This window comes from Danio rerio, chromosome 18, assembly GCF_049306965.1.
Source record: "Danio rerio strain Tuebingen ecotype United States chromosome 18, GRCz12tu, whole genome shotgun sequence".
NCBI lineage: Eukaryota > Metazoa > Chordata > Actinopteri > Cypriniformes > Danionidae > Danio > Danio rerio.
Window position 1 is genome coordinate 29,240,624 of NC_133193.1, and position 20,075 is coordinate 29,260,698.

At 34.4% G+C, this 20,075-nt stretch overlaps 1 protein-coding gene across 3 annotated transcripts in view; it reads left to right on the forward strand.

Moving 5' to 3' along the window:
• The window catches only part of tspan18b (tetraspanin 18b), an 81,270-nt gene extending 65,365 nt beyond the window's left edge, over window positions 1-15,905 (forward strand). For all 3 annotated transcript variants that reach the window (NM_001002439.2, XM_068214755.2, XM_017351914.3), the window contains 6 exons: window positions 5,372-5,566; window positions 8,063-8,137; window positions 8,228-8,326; window positions 12,428-12,604; window positions 13,659-13,742; window positions 15,080-15,905. In NM_001002439.2, the coding sequence (NP_001002439.2) occupies window positions 5,372-5,566; window positions 8,063-8,137; window positions 8,228-8,326; window positions 12,428-12,604; window positions 13,659-13,742; window positions 15,080-15,127 (678 nt within the window). In that variant the 3' untranslated portion in view covers window positions 15,128-15,905. The remainder of the gene's footprint in view (window positions 1-5,371; window positions 5,567-8,062; window positions 8,138-8,227; window positions 8,327-12,427; window positions 12,605-13,658; window positions 13,743-15,079) is intronic.
• The last annotated feature ends 4,170 nt before the right edge of the window (window positions 15,906-20,075 follow it).

Below are 20,075 nucleotides of genomic sequence, written 5' to 3' on the forward strand. Positions count from 1 at the left end.
ATATTATCCCCTCTTATCCTCATGAGTTATTATTACCTTCTGATTTTGATAATAATTTACAGTTATGGTTGGGTTTGGAGGTAGGGAATAGGTATGGCTTACATTTTCGATCAAAAATGATGTTACATGATCAGCGCACTGACGCGCCTCATCATGTGTCTCAAATGCTAAAATGCAAATAGTTATGCACATGTACAATGAGCATATACAATGTGATATAATGTAGTGTAATTTGTATTTATGTAGAGCATTTATTGTCTATGGCCATACACCAAAGCACTTCACAGCCATGAGTAGGGCGTCTATCCACACCAGTGTGCAGCATCTACTTTCCAATCAGCCAATACAAGCACGAGATATTGTTTTACATGTTCTGTTAGTTTGTCAGAGTATACATTATTTAAAATAAAACATGATGAAAGGCAATTTAATTTCTTTAGCATTTTTAAATTTATTCTTAAAAATTAGTTTAAATGCTAAGCAAGCTTGGACCATGGACCAAGAGTCTCATTTATAAAAACCCAGCGTTGATAGCCTCCCTAATGTGATCGTATGCCAGAATATTTATTTATTTATTTATTTATTTATTTATTTATTTATTTGTTTGTTTTTTTGTTTGTTTGTTTGTTTGTTTGTTTGTTTGTTTATTTATGATTATGGTTCATATAATGATTTAAAGTGGTTAAAATTAAGCAAATATTTAAGTTTAATATACAGTATATAGATAACCAGCAGTTATACAATATATAGTGCACTTTCACAAAGGTGGCGTCTATGTGTATAATACATATTCAATGAAGTGACCTGATTATCACAATAGTTAGGAAAAGTTAAGAATTGTAAGCCTAAGTAGATTGTTAAAATTATTGTGTTAATTTAAGCATTATAACTTTCAACATATTTAAAAGGCAATAGAAATATTTAAGATTTTTAAAAACTTAATTTTAAATAATTGTAAATCATAAAACATTTATACTATATGGCTATATATCAGCAATGGTGGGAGGCATGTGTTGCTCAAGGTCACAGGCCAAGTGCCTTAGTGTTGCATTTATACAAAAGTTGATGATGAATGCATAAATGGCATAATCATGTATATAAAAATGAAAATCAAACAGAGTCTAAAAATTCTTTTGTACTTTCTTCCACCATTCATTCACATCTGCAGCTGACCATCAGAAAAGAAGAATCCATTGCTACTTTACCAACATCACCTTAGAACTAGTCTTTGAATGATTTTCTAGCATAATATCTGAAGTGATGACAAAACAGGTGATTTTGCTCACATTTTAAAATTATAAGGCTGAATAACATGAAATGCCATCAGTCTACAAAGATTTCGCAGTATTTATCTGTTGCAATTGGGAGATCACAATAGTTAACCCTGAAAAAGCCAAAACAAAGCAAACATTAGCAGATTACTATCAGATATCTCAAGTCTCCCGGAAGCTCCGGGAGTTTCCCGCAAATGCATAGAGACTCCCGGATGCTCGCAAACAAGTGATAATCTCCCGGAAATCGTGTGCGTCCCTACCGGTCCTCAAATATGTCACGCTACCTTCTCACCCCTCCCCACCTGATCCCTTCTTGCTGTTTAGGCACGTCACGCACACTCTGTCAAACACAAACACCCCCCCACCACCCCCAAAACACGCCTTTCACATACATCACTTAGCAATACTCCAGCAACATCCTGCAATTCCTGCCACGCTCGCCCGGGAATGAATATTCTCAGCTTGATATGTCTGTACAATAAATACAGAACTACAACATACAAAGGCAGATTTTTTCACCTCTAAGGATGTCTTATGCGGTCTTTGACGCCATCTTGTGGTGCAACTGTTTTTGCTCTGCTCAGTATGACAATTTGATGGCCGCCAGCGTGCTGAATCTCTGAACTTTTTAACATATGCGCTATCCTCATAAATAAACTGCATGGTTGCAATCTCAACAACTACATTCTCGCCTAAAAAAGTACATTGTTGTCCAACAGCTGCAATATTTGTCAAACTGTAGTGATTCTAACTGCTGTCACTCTATGTGGGTGGAGTAATACACAAGGTCGAAATGGCTTTAAGAGTGCTGTTATTGCAGAATATTGCATGGCTATCAAGAAATAGACAGAACCGTTGTATAAATAAATAAATATTTTAATTTCTTAAGGAACTTACTTTATTTCCAAATTCAAGTACACGTTTAAACATTTCAACAACAAAAAAAAGAGACAGAGAAAGAGGGAGGAGACAGAAAGTGCTTCTTTGATCATCCATCTAGGTTGACAACATAAATGCCCACTGTGGGCTTGGCATAGACTGAGGAAGATTTGGACTCATTTCATTTGACTGAATTAATTACCTCCCAACAGCGAGAACAATACAATGTACATGTGTAAGCATGATGCTAACAGTAAACAAGCTTGTTTTCCTTCAAATAAATGTTAATATGATTCTCTGGGATTCATTTATTAAGCCGAAAACAGCTGCTTACATTCATTCAACCCTAAAAACTATTAAAAGCCGCAGTTTAGTGATACAGTCAAGGTGTTTATCAAATCTGTTTATGACAAAAATAGCAGCTGTGACAGGACTCGGCTTGACAGACACATTGCTAATGCCTGCCATGAAAAGAAATCCAGGTTTGGCTCACAGGAGAGAGAACCATGTTTTTGTGTGAGGCTCTTATCTCAAAACCCACCACACAAACCCACACACACAGACGCACATACACACGCACACTTCTTGAGCTGCTTAATCACCAGTCTGTGTGTGTGTGTGTGTGTGTGTGTGTGATGGTGGAAGGGTATCACTTTGACAGGTAGAGGATTGTGGGGAAGCTGCAACGGAACAGCAGTGTTTCCCAACCCCCACTCCACTGTTAAAACTCCTTGTGCTTTTCTATCCATTCACCTTCCCCCTTCCTCTCACTTTCGGTAGCCGTTACCTCCGAAATGATTTATTTTCAACAGTAGAGCCCATTAGTATTCTCTCGGCTCAGTGGCATGTTAACCTTTGTGTTCACTTTAGCAAGTAACGTGTGAACAGCTCAGCAATTTGTGGCGCACAATCACTTTTCATATTTATCACGATCGTTAATAGTGCAGTGTAAATAAATCAGTAATTGTTATTTCTTTTTTTTTCTAGATTTAATTATTATTATTTTTAATTAAAGAACACTATTTGGATGTTATTATACGGAAAACCTATTTGGTTTCTATTATGTTTTGAATGTGTGTATTTATTTTTGTGCCACCAATCATCACGCATTAACTTCTGCAGCATCACTCATCAAGTAATTAGTACATTTTTACCTGAAGAGAAAGAATTCTGTCATCATTTCAGTCATGTTGTTTTGAATACATGTATCATTTTCTTTTTGTTAAAAAAAGAAGGTATTTTGATATATTTTGGAAACTTAAACTTTTCCGAACTTAAAAATATAATTGGCTGAAAATAATTGAAAATAATTTTTTTTTCGTTTATTCATGCAGCCCTACTACATGGCACAGGTGATTGGTTGCCGTCACTTCAGCAGCCAGTGAGCTTGCTATAAAGAGGATAAATAATATGCGGCTCACCTTGCTTGCGGAAATGCCCATTTATTTAATTCATAACTGCCACTAATAGCTTTGTAAAAGGGAACCTATTTTGAGTGCATGAGAGTGTTTTGCATGTAGTGGCAGATTGTCAAAAATGTGTAACCTAGCCTATAATAAACAATAATAATTATTGATAAAGCAAGTTATACTGCAATCAGGTGATGTGCTTCAGAAACCTTAATATTATTTTGTAGTGTGTGCTGTGCCGCGGTTTTCATATCTTGCAGTGTGCGCACCTTTAAGATTTGAAGTAGTAACAGCGCCATGATGGTCAAAGAAATCAAAACATTCTTTTCACCCCAACACAATTTACTAGGGCACTATAAAGGCTAAACAACTTCATTCTTATATTTGCTTAATTTTTGCAGCCTAAGGCTATACTTCTCACTATCTATTGTATCTTTTCTAAAACATACAGTATAGTATAAAAACATAGTTATCACTAAGAAAACCGAAACAACCAAACAAAATTATATTTTAATTGAACACATCACATCACATGAGGTACAGAACTCATACAGTGCCATCCTATTGTGAAAAGGCAAAGCTGAAGATATGGTTAAGCGCCACCAAGCCACCAAAAGCTGCTGGTGCAAGTAGGTACCTTCGCGGCGGCTTTAACAATGGCGGCAGAGGGAACATTTTGAAGTGGTGACATCTGTATATGCAGTGTGTTATTGTATCCCTCCTCCACCCCAGCTCCACTTGTATAAAGATCTGCTATGGGGTTATATGTGTGTTATGTTTGCAGCAGCAGTGTGTTGTACGCAAGACAGCATGTCTATGAGTTACTAGCAAGTCTGTGGACTTAGTCTGCGCCAATAATCAAAACAGCAGCTTAGTAGATTTATGCCGCCAAGACCAAACACATCAACATAGTCATACATACATGCATAACAATGTTAAATCTCTCTAATAATTATCATGACAGAACTTATGTTTATTATGTGTACATAATGTTGTACATAATGTTTATATACATGTATATAAATAGATGAAATACATGTCTCAGCCTATATTTTTGCAAAAAGTAAAATACGTTGCTCTGGGTACACATCATTGCACATTTCAAGTAGGAAATCAACTAGATCCACTAGAGGGCACTGTCTAAATTTTTGTATGAAGCGGCGCGCATAGAGTGTTTTGAGCTATTGACTCAGCAATTGAAAAATGACCTTATAGGTGCTAATAATTTTGTCCCAAAATTGTTTTTACAAAAATGTAAAACTGCCTTTATTCTAGCTGAAATAAAACAAATTAGACTTTCTCCAGAAGAAAAAAATATTATCTGACATGCTGTGAAAATGTCCTTGCTCTCATTAATGAATGATAAATATTTGAAGGGAGACACGTGGCTCAATAGTTAGCACTGTCGCCTCACAACAAGAAGGTCGCTGGTTTAAGTCCCGGCTGGTTCAGTTGACATGTCTGTGTGGAGTTTGCATGTTCTCCACATTGACGTGGGTTTCCTCCAGGTGCTTCAGTTTCCACAACAGTCCAAAGACATGAGCTTTAGGTGAATTGAATAAACTAAATTGGCCTTAGTGTATGTGCATGAATGAGTGTGTATGGAAGGGCATCTGCTGTGTAAAACATATGCTGGATAAGTTGGTGGTTCATTCCGCTGTGGCAACCCCTCTATTAATAAAGGGACTAAGCTGAAGGAAAATGAATGAATGAATGAAAACTGAAAAGGATTCAATGTTTTTATGTACCAAAATGAAACTGACACAAAAATAGCAAGATTTAATGACTTTTCTCTTTCCATCTCCTCAGCTGGGTGGCTCGTTCCTCCTCGGTGTGGGGGTTTGGGTGGTTGTGGACCCCACAGGATTTAGGGAGATTGTGGCAGCAAACCCTCTTCTCTTCACGGGCGTCTACATCATCCTGGCCATGGGAGGCATGCTGTTCCTGCTGGGTTTCCTCGGCTGCTGTGGAGCCATACGAGAAAACAAGTGTTTGCTGCTCTTTGTAAGTAGCATTTACAGGAGGTTTTCAGCTCTGTTCACACCTAGCTTTAAGATGCAATTTGGTTGATCACATTGAAAGTATACACTACTGTTTGTGCCATGTGTTTCAGTCCATCTCTTTTTTTTTTCTACTTTCAACCAAATTCCTGATGAGGCTGGTGTATGATATCTTTTTTTTCTGATGTTTCAATTTAATAACTATGATTACATTTTTTTTTAAAATTTATGTTACAGCTAATTTTGTCTTTTCTTTATTTTAGAAATGTACATCATTTTAACAGTATGATCTATTTGTAAAATGAAAGTAGATTATTAGTAATGAGTTGTTTTCATCACTCATACAGTCTGATCATGCTACACTTACTTTTGTGACTAAAATCCTGATTCTGTATGTTGCTTTCAATAATATCAAATAATTAACAGCACATTAATACATTAAATAAAACATTCATAAACCTGTATTTCATGAAAGAAATGTACCAACGAGAGCTGCTCTATGAAGATAAATGCATAAAAGGCTATATATTAATAGTTAATGGATTAATTATTCTGTTATTTATAAACCCAATTAATTATTTGTTATGATACAAACATGAGTATTCCAGAGAGCAGCAGCTTTCATTTCTGTTCTGATGGCTATAGGGATGCAACAATTAACTGATTTCACTATTAACCACTATTTAATTTGTCAAGGTTAATTAAAGGCTTCTCAATACCGTGGCACAGAACAAAACTTCTGCAAATAAACAAAGTTACAGTATGCCAACTGTGCGCTAGTTTAAGGTTCTGAGCTTGTACACCGAGGTTAACACACACGCACACAAGGTTTAACGATGGCTGATGCCATGATGAGGGCTGTTCACATTTTGCATTTTTTGCAAGCGCAAACTCGAGTAGATGTGTATGTAAATGTGCGTAGAAATGTGTATAAAAAGCACGAGTGTGTTGCAACGCACACATGTCGCTCCTAATATGCGAGCACAAGCCGTGCGCCTCTATTGGAAGCGACATGTGCGCACTGCAACACACTCGCGCTTTTTATACACATTTCTACTCGCATCCAAAAAGGAAAATAATACAAAATAATACCAAACATTTTTGTAATATAGTTGATCTAAAGTGTAGTCTTTGACTACATTTGTTCTCTTTAAAAGGGAAATACTTACATTTACATAAACAATACTTATAATAGATTTACATTAGACAAATACTGTTTGTTTGTTTATTTATTTATTATTTGTTTATTTCTACATCTATTTATTTATATATTTGTTATTTGTTTTTGTATTTATTTGTTTAGTTATTCATTTATTATTTGTTTGTTTATTTATTCATTTTTTTGTTTTCAGTTTAAAGTTATTACTTGTTTAAATGTCAGAAACTTTTTTCACCAATTTTTAAGTCCCAGGAGAAATGGACTATTGTTTTTTCATCATTATTATTTTGTGTTGTACAGTATTATTTGTTTAATGAGCAGCAATAAATAACACTTTAAAATATAAGGAGCTTTCATGTGATTTTAGAAACTAGTAGTTTTAAAATCAGTGAACGCACAGTAACCGTGAAACCGTGATTATTCCTCAGACTATAATTATACAAACAAAAACTATTATCGTAGCATCTTTAGATGGCAACAATTAGGGATATTATTATATTAGGGATATTGGAACTAGGGACATTGGGATGTTATATTTATATATATATATATATATATATATATATATATATATATATATATATATATATATTGCAATGTTGCATATAATTTTACCAGATGAAATCAATTTCTAAATTTTTAGAAAAAAATAGTAATTTTAGATACATTCGTAATGGTGTGTATCTGCATAAAATGTAATAAATCAATAACAAGCATTGATCAGTGCAATAGAGAAATGATACAAATAAAACACATTTATAATTTTAGGAGTTTAGCAGTATTTAAATACACCAACTGAATAATAACATAAAAAATACTATATAGTTTTCATTGTATACATATATATTTTATTATGCCTGAATGCTTAAAACTAACATGAAATGCTCACAGTCACTGGATCTAAAACACACACAAATAATAATTGTTAACAATAAGTAACCTTATGTTTAAAATGTGTCTCTCAAATCTTACAGTTATGTACCAAAACAATCTGAACTGATTCAACACTGAACTCAAACTGAATTGTTCGAGTGAACTTACACATTTTTAGAGCTATTATTAACACTATTTGAAAATGATTCCTATTTGATGAGGGTTGAATCCTGTCAATTGTCTGTTTTCTAAAAGTTTTCCTTGACTTAAAGCTGGTATAGCTTGTATGGAGCTGGTTTGCCCATAAGCTGGTATATTTATAGCTTATTTTCACTCCCATTTTGTAGTGCTGAACACATTTATCTGCAGTTATTCATACAGACAAGCAGAATTGGCCTGTTAGTAAATACCCTTGTCAGACCCAAACACTGAGTGTGTGACACAATCTTCCTCTTTCTCTCTCTGCAGTTCTTCATGCTGATCCTCATTATTTTCCTGGCAGAGCTGGCGGCCGCCATTCTCGCCTTCATCTTCCGGGAGCATGTGAGTGGCCATTTCCAACACGTTGAGGCAGATTTTTGTATTCCATTTTGGTTTGCTGCTAATATTTCTAATATTTTGATGTCTGTGTAGCTGACCAGGGAATACTTCACTAAGGAGCTGAAGAAACACTACCAAGGCTACAACAACACTGATGTCTTCACGTCAACTTGGAACGCTATTATGAACACAGTATGTCTTTTTTTGTCATCTTTCTTCTGATTAAAGGTTTGGTCACTGCAGAGGAACTATCAGTTAAATTTCGCTCAATATTGAGAGACTGTGCTATATTGAGGTCCTTACACTGTTCAATGCTGAACTGTTGATCAGTTCCTGCTGCCGTTTTCACCTGGTTGGCCAATGAGTTTCTGAACAACAAAAAACTGACACTAGCTATGTTTCCATCCACCTATTTTTATGCACCTTTTGCATATGCGCATAAAAAAACGGTTGATGGAAATGCCATGATGCGCTTAAAATTTGAAAATGCGCATAAACAACATATGCACATAACTGAGTAGGATAAACTTTTATTGGATAAGAAAAGATGCGCATAAACTACAATGGAAACCCTTTTACTCCACAAAATCCAGTGTGCGCATTAAAAAAGGTCATGGCGATTTGGCAAAAAAATAAATCTAGGTTTTTTATAAAGTTTGACCGATTCACCATTTCGATTAAATGTTTTTTTTTTTTTTTTTTTTTGTAACTAGTCAACTTAAAACATTACAACTTCATGACTGAAGTAACATTCTCTTTATAAGTAACTTGAAAAACCATCTGGTTAATGAACATTGTATTTTTAATGGCAATGCCATACATAGATTGGTCAACAAGGTGTAAATAAATATAAACAAATTCACGAGTTAAATATCAATGCAGAAGATTAGAATAAAAAATATTAGTAAATATTGCAGTTGCAGGAATACAGGGGTATTTTTTTGCAAGTTTTGCAGAGCCTAGGAAAGATTGGCTGTCAGCTCGGTTTTGACTTTGTCTTCTTCTGATTGAATGACAGGTTGTAATGCTGCTGCCTTTTTCTTAAAAAGATACAAGGGAAGAAAAGGACTGAACATGAAAACTGTAAAGCCTAATTTAACCCAATGCGTGAAGTTGTAGATGTATAGCAGGAGCAAATAAAAGCACCAGATGTGTGTCTAATATAAAATAATATATTTAATCTATTTTTCTTTTTTCCACTTTTAAATATTGATCATTTGATGCGCTTTGCAGCTCTCTCTGTATTATGCTGCCTGATCTGTCTCGTTTTCAACTAGGTCTGCTAAATGACGTCATGGGGGCGGGTACTTTCACTTTTCATTGTTACAGCTGCTCACCTCTGCTCGTGTTCAAACCAAAAGATCAGCGCGGTTCGAACTAAGATCAGTGAGTTTTTTAACATGGCAGGTTTTTACGTCCTTCATACATGTTGAGATCGAGTTTATCGACTTGATGAGGGAATATGTCTTAACAAACCAAACAGACGTGATTCAAACTAATGCAACAAGTAAAATCCTACATGACTTCAAGCTTTAACAGACAGTCAAGCAGGTCGCACACCAGAAGCGCCGCGACACGGCGTGCACTTGACAGTTTAAACTATCACACACCAGATGCGCACATTCGCATAATATTTAACATGAAACTAATCAGATAGCGCTATGTGGCGTGGCTGAAATATGACCTGCGTCCTGAATTGTGGCTGGGCGGCGCCGATGTGTTTATAGAAATCTGTTTAGAATTGTAAAATCCATGATGCTGTGTGGTGCTGCGCGGCGCGTCGCCGAGTGGCGTTTCTAGTGTGTGACCTGCTTCATACAGAGAGTGAACCAAAGCGCATTGGTGCCATTAAAATGTATCAAATATATTTTTTAAAAATCGCAATTTCTTGATTTAATATTGAATGAAATCATCATCAAAACGTAAATTCAAATTAATCGAAAAAAATAGAAAAAATCGCCCAGCCCTAATGTGATGATAAAAATGTGTGTGAATGGACAAACCAGCAGGCTGAGCACACTGTAAAACATCTGAAAGGTTGTTTTGGTCATTCTAAAACGCCTTACCATTTCAGTATTAGTGTTCTTTTATTATTAATGACCTCCAGAATCAAGAGCGCCTGACACCTTCTAAGGCCACTGCGCGTTCACTGTGTGTCACGATTGCCTTTTGAGGCGCAAGTCATTTATTAGATGAAGAAAAGATTGATGCAGCTATTTCTACTGCTGCAAAATTCCATTTTTACCTTTGATATTTGGCGCCAGTTAATCAGGAAGTGACGATTTTGTTCGCTTTGACTCATTGGATGGAAACACTGCTTTATTTGCACATCTTTTATGCGATAATTTAGTTTTGTGCATAAAGTTCATTAGCATGTTTGGATGTAAACATAGCTACTGATCTCCTTAGGTACACCTTATGTGCTTTTATTTAGTGTTAAATGCTAATAATATAAATTTATTTTACATGCCATTTATTGCCACACTTCTAAAAATATCAGCAGCAGATAGTTCACCTCAGATCTTAAATAAAAATAATATGAACTAAAATGAATATATGATATATATAATATGAAATAAAATGAACCATTTGAAATTGATCTTTAGAACTGTGACTCAATGAAAGCCAACAAATATTAATGATTCAGCACGTACATTTAATAATGTTAAAGATTAGATTATAAACCTTACTATTTTGTTGGAGTGCAGTAAGTGCACTATTCTATGCTTCTGAATGGCTATATTTAAATTACTGTCTTGTTTCATCTGGTGCAAACAGCCAAATTGCTTATCACTGCAAATCTCATCACGTAGCGTGTTGTTAGGATACAGGGTTACACTATGTAACCTGCTCAATGTTTGTAATATTTATTTTATTTGCTAATTAATAACCACCACATGTAGACGCTGACATATAATTGGCTAATTTGGCAGTGGGCCAGGTGAAAGGACCAACACAAAGAAAGACATTTCGGCACGCAGCTCACATTTTCAAAGCAGAATATCTGACTTCAGCATTGTTTATCAGATAAACAAGAATGATCACTTAGCATGTTTCTTAAACATCTGCACACACATTATGTTATTTTTATGCTTTAGAAGAGTTAAAAACTTTCATATAGCGCATTTAATCCAAGTCATCGGAAAAGAAACAATGTGCTGTTTTAAATGATACTTTTATTCGCATTAAAACATTTTTCTGCTACCAATGTTCACAGCTATAAAATTAGGTCAAATAAGCTCAGGCATGTTTATTTAATGTGCCAAGAACCACCAAAGTCCATTCCTCTGAGTCACACAGCAGGTTAGAGCTTCTAAAACAATCAGTCAGATTTGATCTTGTCTATCAGACATGTATTATTGAGCTTCTGTTTGTGTTTACTGATCAATATTCAAATGCTAATAAAAGCTACATTTTCTAAAACAGTGGTCTTGTTTTGAAGCCCTTGATTTACTTTTTCAATAGAAACTCACAAACGTTAGCATATATATTTTTTATAAAAGTGATTTAAACATTCATTTGACTTCAGTTTCTAGGAAAATTGAATGCCATTGGCCAGTATGATGCCAACAAATGTTGTTTCATTTCACACTAATGATAGTTACTTGGACGTTATCAACAAATAAAGGATTATTTGGCGTAACACCAAATATATACCACAAAACAACTTAACAGTGTTTATGATTTGTAATCGAATACATTTTCCAACATTTACGGTGTGGTCAGTTTGCCCTGTAGCTCACTTTGTACGGGGTTGTATTTGTGATTCAGAGCACTCAGGATTGTTTCTGAAGAAGCAAGCTTCCCCAAAACATATAAAAGCAATGTAAAATCAAGGTAAAGCTACATGGATATGGAGCACGTTTTTACATTTGTTTTAAAAACACTATTGGTTGCATTTAAGTAAGGGTTTAGATAAGTTGTTCACTAAAGGATCTGTACATCAAGCCCTGCCTTTTTTACAAAAATGAACACAGTGCCCTCTAGTGGATTTGTTTCTGAAATGTGCAACAAAACATACCCGGAGCAATGTATTTTTGTTTTGCATAGACGTAAGTCGAAGAGTAGTAGTAACAAGTAGTTTTAGTAGACATTCTTTAAAGAGACCATGAAGATCTGAATGTTCTGAAGCTAAATAGATGTCTTAGGTTTTGAACTTCACAAGTTTGAGCAAAAATAATGCCATTACTTTTTTTTCGGAGTAAACTAAGCTTTAAGCACAGCTTCAACATTCAGCCAAGCTGAAATCTGTCTCATTTAAAGTCAAATTTGTCCTTCTTTGCGTTTCTCTAGTTTGACTGCTGTGGAGTGAACAGTCCAGAAGACTTTGAGGAAAGCATCTTCAGGATCATAAACCCTAGTGAAATGGTGCCGGAGGCCTGCTGCCGGAGGAATAATCATGTTGGAGAATCAGGCTTCAGTAACCGGGAGGAATGCCTGTCGGGCAGCATGCTGTACCGGAACAACAAGGTAGAGTACGTCACATCCCCTCAGCCTGCTCCAAAGCTAGCTCAGATTCAAGCAGAGCAGAAAAACAGGAAGAGGTAACTTCAGTAGTGCTGACTAGTGCTTTTCCATGCTCTCAGTGTCTGGGGAATGTGAGTGTTTCTGCGAAAGCGAGCGATGCTTGTTCATTTTATGTAAGGGCTCACATTGGTTTTCAGCCCTGTAGTGGACGACTGAACTGAAAAAAACATTTCTTGTTATTTAGACTCATAACATGTCATTAAAAATCTAGATTTGTTCATTTCGTCACTCTCATTTAATTCTAAGCCCATATGAGTAGCATCTACAAAATACACAATGAGATGTTTTGACTCATTAGAAAGTTCAATGTGGTCACAGCTGCTTAGACTCAAAAATGATTATAATAAAAGTGCTTTATTCCAAGTCCGGGAGGTATTTGGTAGCTGTGTAAGTCTCTGTCATACAGAGCAGATCATTATTAAGTCCAGATCAATTCTTTCTTTTCATTGCCCATCATTTCAAAGCAGCTGTAAATAAAGTCATGCTGTAACTGTATGTCTATATTGCCTATAGTCCTTTAACAAGGATTCATTTTCGGTTAGTTTGTTGTATTTATGCTGTTGACTAGCAAGCACACCAGTCATCAAAGACAAATAAATACTTTTTTGTTTCACTTTTAGATGCATTCAGTTTAAAACCGACAATTTTATAAAGATTAAAAAAAAGAACCACGCTTTCTATTCATCAAAGAATCCTACATGATTACAGTACAGAAACAATATTAAGCTGCAAAAACAAATTAGTTTACAAATTAGAATACAATGAACGATATTCACTGAATAATAATTGAAGCTCAAAAGTTATTCATAATTAAGCTTCAAATCGTGTTAAATTAAGACATGTATATCTTGTTTTTTTCTAGATTTCAAAACAATTTAATGTAGAGTTCAGATGCACAAACCTCAGATGGCACTTTTTGAGGTTTTTGCATCTGATCTCTTCGTATATTTTACATTACTGTACAGACTAATAATGTTGTGTTTTTGTTGATCTGCAGGGCTGTTATTCAGCGGTTGTGGACTACTTTGAGATGTACATCTATGTTGCTGGTGCCCTGGCTATTGTTGTGCTCACGATCGAGGTACGCTATTACATTATATCAATTCTCTTCATTATTATCTCAGAAAGGGTGTCCATGGAGTTTAAAAAAGTCTTAAAATGTCTTAACTTTCAAAAACTAAATTTTAGGCCCTAAAAGTCTTAAATTCACTAAAATATTGTGTTGTAGATCTTAAATCATTTTTAAAAAAAAAGATCTTAATTTTCCTCTGTCCAACTAAAGCTAGCCAGTCGGCCAACACACATCCAATTATCAACAATCCATCTAAATAAAACTTCTTTTTTATTGCAAAGAGATATAATCACAGCAGTTTTTAGACATTTTTAAAGAGAATTATCAAAATTAAATTCCCTATTCAGGGAAAGAAAACTATAAACAATTACATAATTCCTCATAACAATAACAGGGCAATATATGCCTTTATGTGATCTTCCATTTAAACTCAAACTATTTACAGAAGTAAGGGCGAGTGAACAATATTTAAGAATAGGCATTAATCTTTTTATTTTATAACAGAAATGCATTCAGTTAAAATGTTGAAAAAATATTGACATTAAAATATGTGGCTTTGTCGTAAACTACATTTGGATTCTATTATTTGTTTTATTTTTTGTTTGTCAAGCCAAACGCAACTGTTTAGCTTTTTATAAATCTAAAATTTGATTTACAGTGGTCTTTAAAGGATCTTAAAAAGTCTTAAATTTGACTTGATGAAACCTGCAGAAACCCTGCAGAGAATTGCCTGAACAAGAACTGAAACTACTAGTACGCCTACCACAAAGTGAAATAAAAAAACACTTTCAAATGCTTAATGTAACAAAAAATAAAGGGATAAACCGCCTGAAATGTTTTCTTTTGTCAAAAGTTAAGCAATTTTTTTTTTGGAATTAAAATTATCTTTGTTTTGAGCAAAAAGTTGCACAAACGCCTGATGTATCAAATGTGATACAAAATAAATATCATGATAAAAATGTATATGGCTTTTTTATTTATTTTATTTATTTATTTATTTTTTTTTTTGCTCAATGGTTTAATAAACATCCCAAATTTGAATTTTCTGACTATTTTTTGATTAGTCAAGTCTTACAGGGTTAAAACTGCTGAAGATGAAATGCTAGATCCTGACTGAGAAATAGCTGAGGAGACTAATACATTTAATATGAATCGCTGCTGCCCTCATGTGGTAAAGTACTGGAAGTACAGAAAAACAACCCATTACTTTAAACTACAAAACCAATGCGTAAGTGATTCAGAGAGACAGAATAAAGCTCGCAACTAAAACTAGCTAAAATGTTTAAATGATTTTGTTTGAATGATTAATCAATGATTGATGACTTTGTGTTTCTCTTTCTCTTCAGCTTTTTGCAATGGTGTTTGCCATGTGTCTGTTCAGGGGAATTCAGTAGTTCACCAAGAGACTTTTGTTTTTTCAAAAAAGGACAACACCATAGAAGAAAACTGAACCACTCGTCAAAGAATGTTTTACTCAATTTTATATATCTAAAAGTATTAAGGAACAACAGCAACAACAAAAAACGAATCTTTGACCTGTACTTCACAGCTGGACCTTTGAGGTGCAAGGCAACAAAAATGCAACATTGACAAGAAAAAAGAACATTCTTTGAACACTGCAAAGATTTAATGGGCTTTTTGTCACAAAGCCTATGCATAATTTCGACCAGGTGTAAAACAGACCAGTTAAAGCCTGATAAACAGATGAAAAAGGTGCTGCACTGATTTTGGATGAAGAATATTTATACTGAGTAATGCTGGCTTGTTTGTATAGGCATTTGTGCTTTTAGTAAAAAGAAAACAAAATAAACATAGACCAAACCACTTTCTTCTCGCCAACACATTTCTACAGTCATCGAATGCAAGCTTTCACAAGCACATTATGTTAGTGTTGTATAGTCATGTGAATTGACATTTTTATCTATTCCTGTATGAATGCTGGAGATATTTGCGTGTGTGTGTGTGTGTGTGTGTGTGTGTGTGTGTGTGTGTGTGTGTGTGTGTGTGTGTGTGTTTCTGTGTGTGGTGAATGTTCCTCTTCCCTGCTTGAAGACCAGCTTTTTTTTTTTTTGGTATTGTGATGTTTATTGCAATAGTAATTCTATGTGATTTTAGCTGAAATTGATGTGTATGCATTTGTATTGAAGACTAACATTAAAGGAATCTGATGAACCTTTTGTTCTGATTTTCTGTCTCTAAAGAAACCAGACGTTTGGAAGTTCAATGTTTTAATGCTTGATATTTTGGAGAAATAATAGAAATAGAATTGTAAACATAAAAACTGAAATTTATGCGATTTTGTTCATTGTTTTTTTTTCTTTTTCTTTTTTTTTTAAACAGGCCACAACTCCAAGTGTCTCTTTATAAAGTTAAGATTTGTTTATAAGATTTATTTACACTGTGGAGAAGTAGCCTATTTGCTAAGTCAAGGTCTGAGCAGGTATATACAGTTGAAGAATTCAGAATTAAACAGTCAGAATTATTTGCCCCCCAGTTTATTTCCCCCCCAATTTCTAACAGAGAGAAGTTTTTTTTTTTCAACACATTTCTAAGCATAATAGTTTTAATAACTCATTTCTTTTATCTTTGCCATGATGACAGTAAATAATATTTTACTAGATATTTTCAAAGCACTTCTATTCAGCTTAAAGTGACATTTGAATGCTTAACTGGTTATTTTAGGTTAGGGCAATTAGACAAGTTATTGTATAACAATAGTTTGTTCTGTAGACTGTCGAAAAAATATAGCGTTTATATAGATTTTAATTGTAGAAAAAAAAGAAATAAGACTTTCTCCAGAAGAAAAAAATATTATCAGACATACTTAGGAAATTTTCTTGCTTTGTTAAATGTAATTTGGGAAAAAAAATAAATCAAAGATCTAATAATTTGGACTTTAACTGTATAAGCACTTTTTGGGCATAGAGCACCAATTGTACATCTCAGACTCTAAAGATCGAAATGATCAAACACAACAAAGACGCAGTGTGAAAGATTTGTGCAGTCAAGATTTTTATTAATGGGAGTTTTTTTTTTTGTTTGTTTATAGCCTAGTTTAGTGCTTTACTCACATTCTACAGTTTATTCTATGTGTTTGTTTTTATGTTATTTTCCAACAGAATTTGCCACATTTTTCTTACAGATACAATGGGATTGTACAATCCGATCAAACAACTAATATTGCTCAGGTGGAGGGATCAGAAACCTCCAACCACAACACAGTGGGTCTGTGATGTCCTCTTCTTCCTAAAGTTGGAAAAAATTCTAACCATCTAATCAGTTTAAGAAGATTAGAAGACCCATTTAGGAAATTTATCAAAGAACATGTTTTATAAAGCAAGTTTTTGTTTCAGCTAATTGATTTTTTTCTTTTCCTAAGTTCAAAGTAGAGTGTATTGTGTGATGCCGATTGTACAAATGTAGTTTTTGTTAAGCCACATTATTATTTACCTTTTTTGGTGTGTTTTTGTTTTGATTTCATTTCATTGTATGTGCTTAAGTTGATGTTCATAAATCAAAATTCATAAATCAAATTATAAAAAGAATTTGCCACATTTTGACAATGATGCACAAAATCCACCATAAATAATCAAAATAAAATCTAAACTAAATACATAAAAACCTCTGCTGCATCTGTGAAAGTGAGTAGAAACATCAAGGTGCTGGTCAAAATAATTAGAATATCTTCAAAAAGTTTATTAATTTCACTAATTCCATTAATAAAGTGAAACTTGTATAATGTATACAGTTGAAGTCAGAATTATTAGCCCCCCTGAATTATTGCTCCCCCCTGTTTTTTTTTCCTCAATTTCTGTTTACAGAAATAAGATTTTTTCAACACATTTCTAAACAATAGTTTTAATAACTCATCTCTAATAACTGATTTATTTTCTCTTTTCCATGATGACAGAACACAATATTCTGCTAGACACTTCAATACAGCTTAAAGGGACATTTAAAGGCTTTATTAGGTTAATTAGGCAGGTTAGCGTAATTAGGTAAGTTATTGTATAACAATGGTTTGTTCTGTAGACTATCAAAAAATATAGCTTAAAGGGGCTAATAATATTGTCCTTAAAATGGTGTTTAAAAATGAAAAATGCTTTTATGCTAGCTGATATAAAACAAGGCGATGCAGTGGCACAGTAGGTAGTGCTGTCGCCTCACAGCAAGAAGGTCTCTGGTTCGAACCCCGGCTCAGTTGGCGTTTCTGTGTGGAGTTTGCATGTTCTCCCTGCGTTCGTGTGGGTTTCCTCCGGGTGCTCCGGTTTCCACCACAGTCCAAAGACATGCGGCAAAGGTAAATTGGGTAAACTAAAATTGTCCGTACTAGTTGGCGGTTCATTCCGCTATGGCGACCCCGGAATAATAAAGGGTCTAAGCTGACAAGAAAATGAATGAATGAAATAAAACAAATAAGACTTTCACTAGAAGAAAAAATATATATTATCTGTGAAAATATCCTTGCTCTGTTAAACATCATTTAGGAAATACTAAAATAATACTAATAAAAGGGGGGCTAATAATTTTGACTTCAATTGTGCATTAATTATAGTTTATTATCTATTATCTTAAATCATTAAATTAAATCATTATAGATTTCAGGTGTTTATTTCTTTTCATTTTGATGATTGATGACAGCTAATGAAAACCCCAAATTCAGTTTCTCAGAAAAATAGAATATTGTAAAAAGGTTTGGTATTGTAGACACCAGGGGCCTGTTTCACTAAGGAGGTTCAACCAACTCGGAGTTTAAACTTGAACTCTGAGTTGATTTACTGAGAGATTAAAAACTCAGAATTTTCAGTTTCAGAATAGCTGATCTGAGCTAGGTCAATCAACTTTGATTAGACCAACTCAGAGTTAAGCGTGCACACCGTGACTATAAAAAGGCATTATCAATGGAGCGCAAACATTACGAGTGACCATGACAATTTTGACAACTTGATGTGCTCATGCAAAGTTATAGCAAATATGAGCATATATTTTAAAAAGGAACACCACTGCATCAGTGAAACAGAGACAGCGTGGGAAAACAGCTCAAGTTAATGCAGAATTTTACATTTAAAGTATTTAAATATTAAAAGTATAATAAAATAAGTAATGTTATGTGTGATGTTTATACATTTTTTACACACGTTCCCGCTTTTATACACGTTGATCAGTTTTAATAGTTTTAAAAATGCACTCGTGTGTCTGCCTTTTTATTAATCAATTATTAGAGGTTGATTTGACATTTATAATGTAAGCAGAACTAAACAAGTTTTTAGATAGAATAATAATCCCAATAATCTACAGTACATGTCCCTGTCGAAGGTCAGTAAATTTAAGCTAATTAATTATTAAAAAAGGACAAGACATTCTCATGTCACATGTGACTTAGTTCTTGTGTGACTGAAATGTAGGCAATAGCTGTTTCCATCCAAAAATATTAATTAAATTTATGTGCAAAACTAGAATAACTCATAAATGATGTGGGAATAAAGCAGCGTTTCCATCCAACGAGTCAAAGTGAACAAAATCATCACTTCCTGATTAAACTATATCAACAGTAAAAACAGAATTTACTGCGGTAGAAGAAGGTGTCAATCTTTTCTTTATTTAATAAATGTACTTGCACCTCAGAGGCCAATGCTGAAGCACAATGAACGCGTAATGGCGTATGAAGCCATGAGACACATCGTGCAGATGCTCTTGACACGCTCCAGACACTCTGGAGGTCATTAATAATAACATTAATACAGAAACGATTAAGGCTTTTTAAAATAAATGACCAAAACAACATTTAGGATGTTTTACAGTGTGCTCAGCCAGCGAGTTTGTCAATTCGCACACAATTTCATCATCACATGAGTGTATGAGTGTGTGTGTGTGTGTGTTAACCTCGGCTCAGTTGGCGTTTCTGTGTGGAGTTTGCATGTTCTCCCTGCGTTCGTGTGGGTTTCCTCCGGGTGCTCCGGTTTCCACCACAGTCCAAAGACATGCGGCAAAGGATGTTTTCCAGAGATGGGTTGCGGCTGGAAAGGCATCCAATGCGTAAAAACCTGCTGGATAAGTTGGCAGTTCATTCTGCTGTGGCGACCCCGGATTAATAAAGGGACTGAGCCGACAAGAAAACAAATGAATGAATACTGGAATTTGTTTAGTAAAAGTGTTTCCATCGTAGTTTATGCGCATCTTTTCTATCGAATAAAAGTTTACCATACTCAGTTTTATGCATATTTTCAAAAGTTATGTGCATCATGACATTTCCATCAATCGTTTTTATGCGCTTATCCAAAATGAGCATTAAAATAGGTGGGTGGAAATACGACTTAGGTGAGAAATACCAATTCGTCTTTA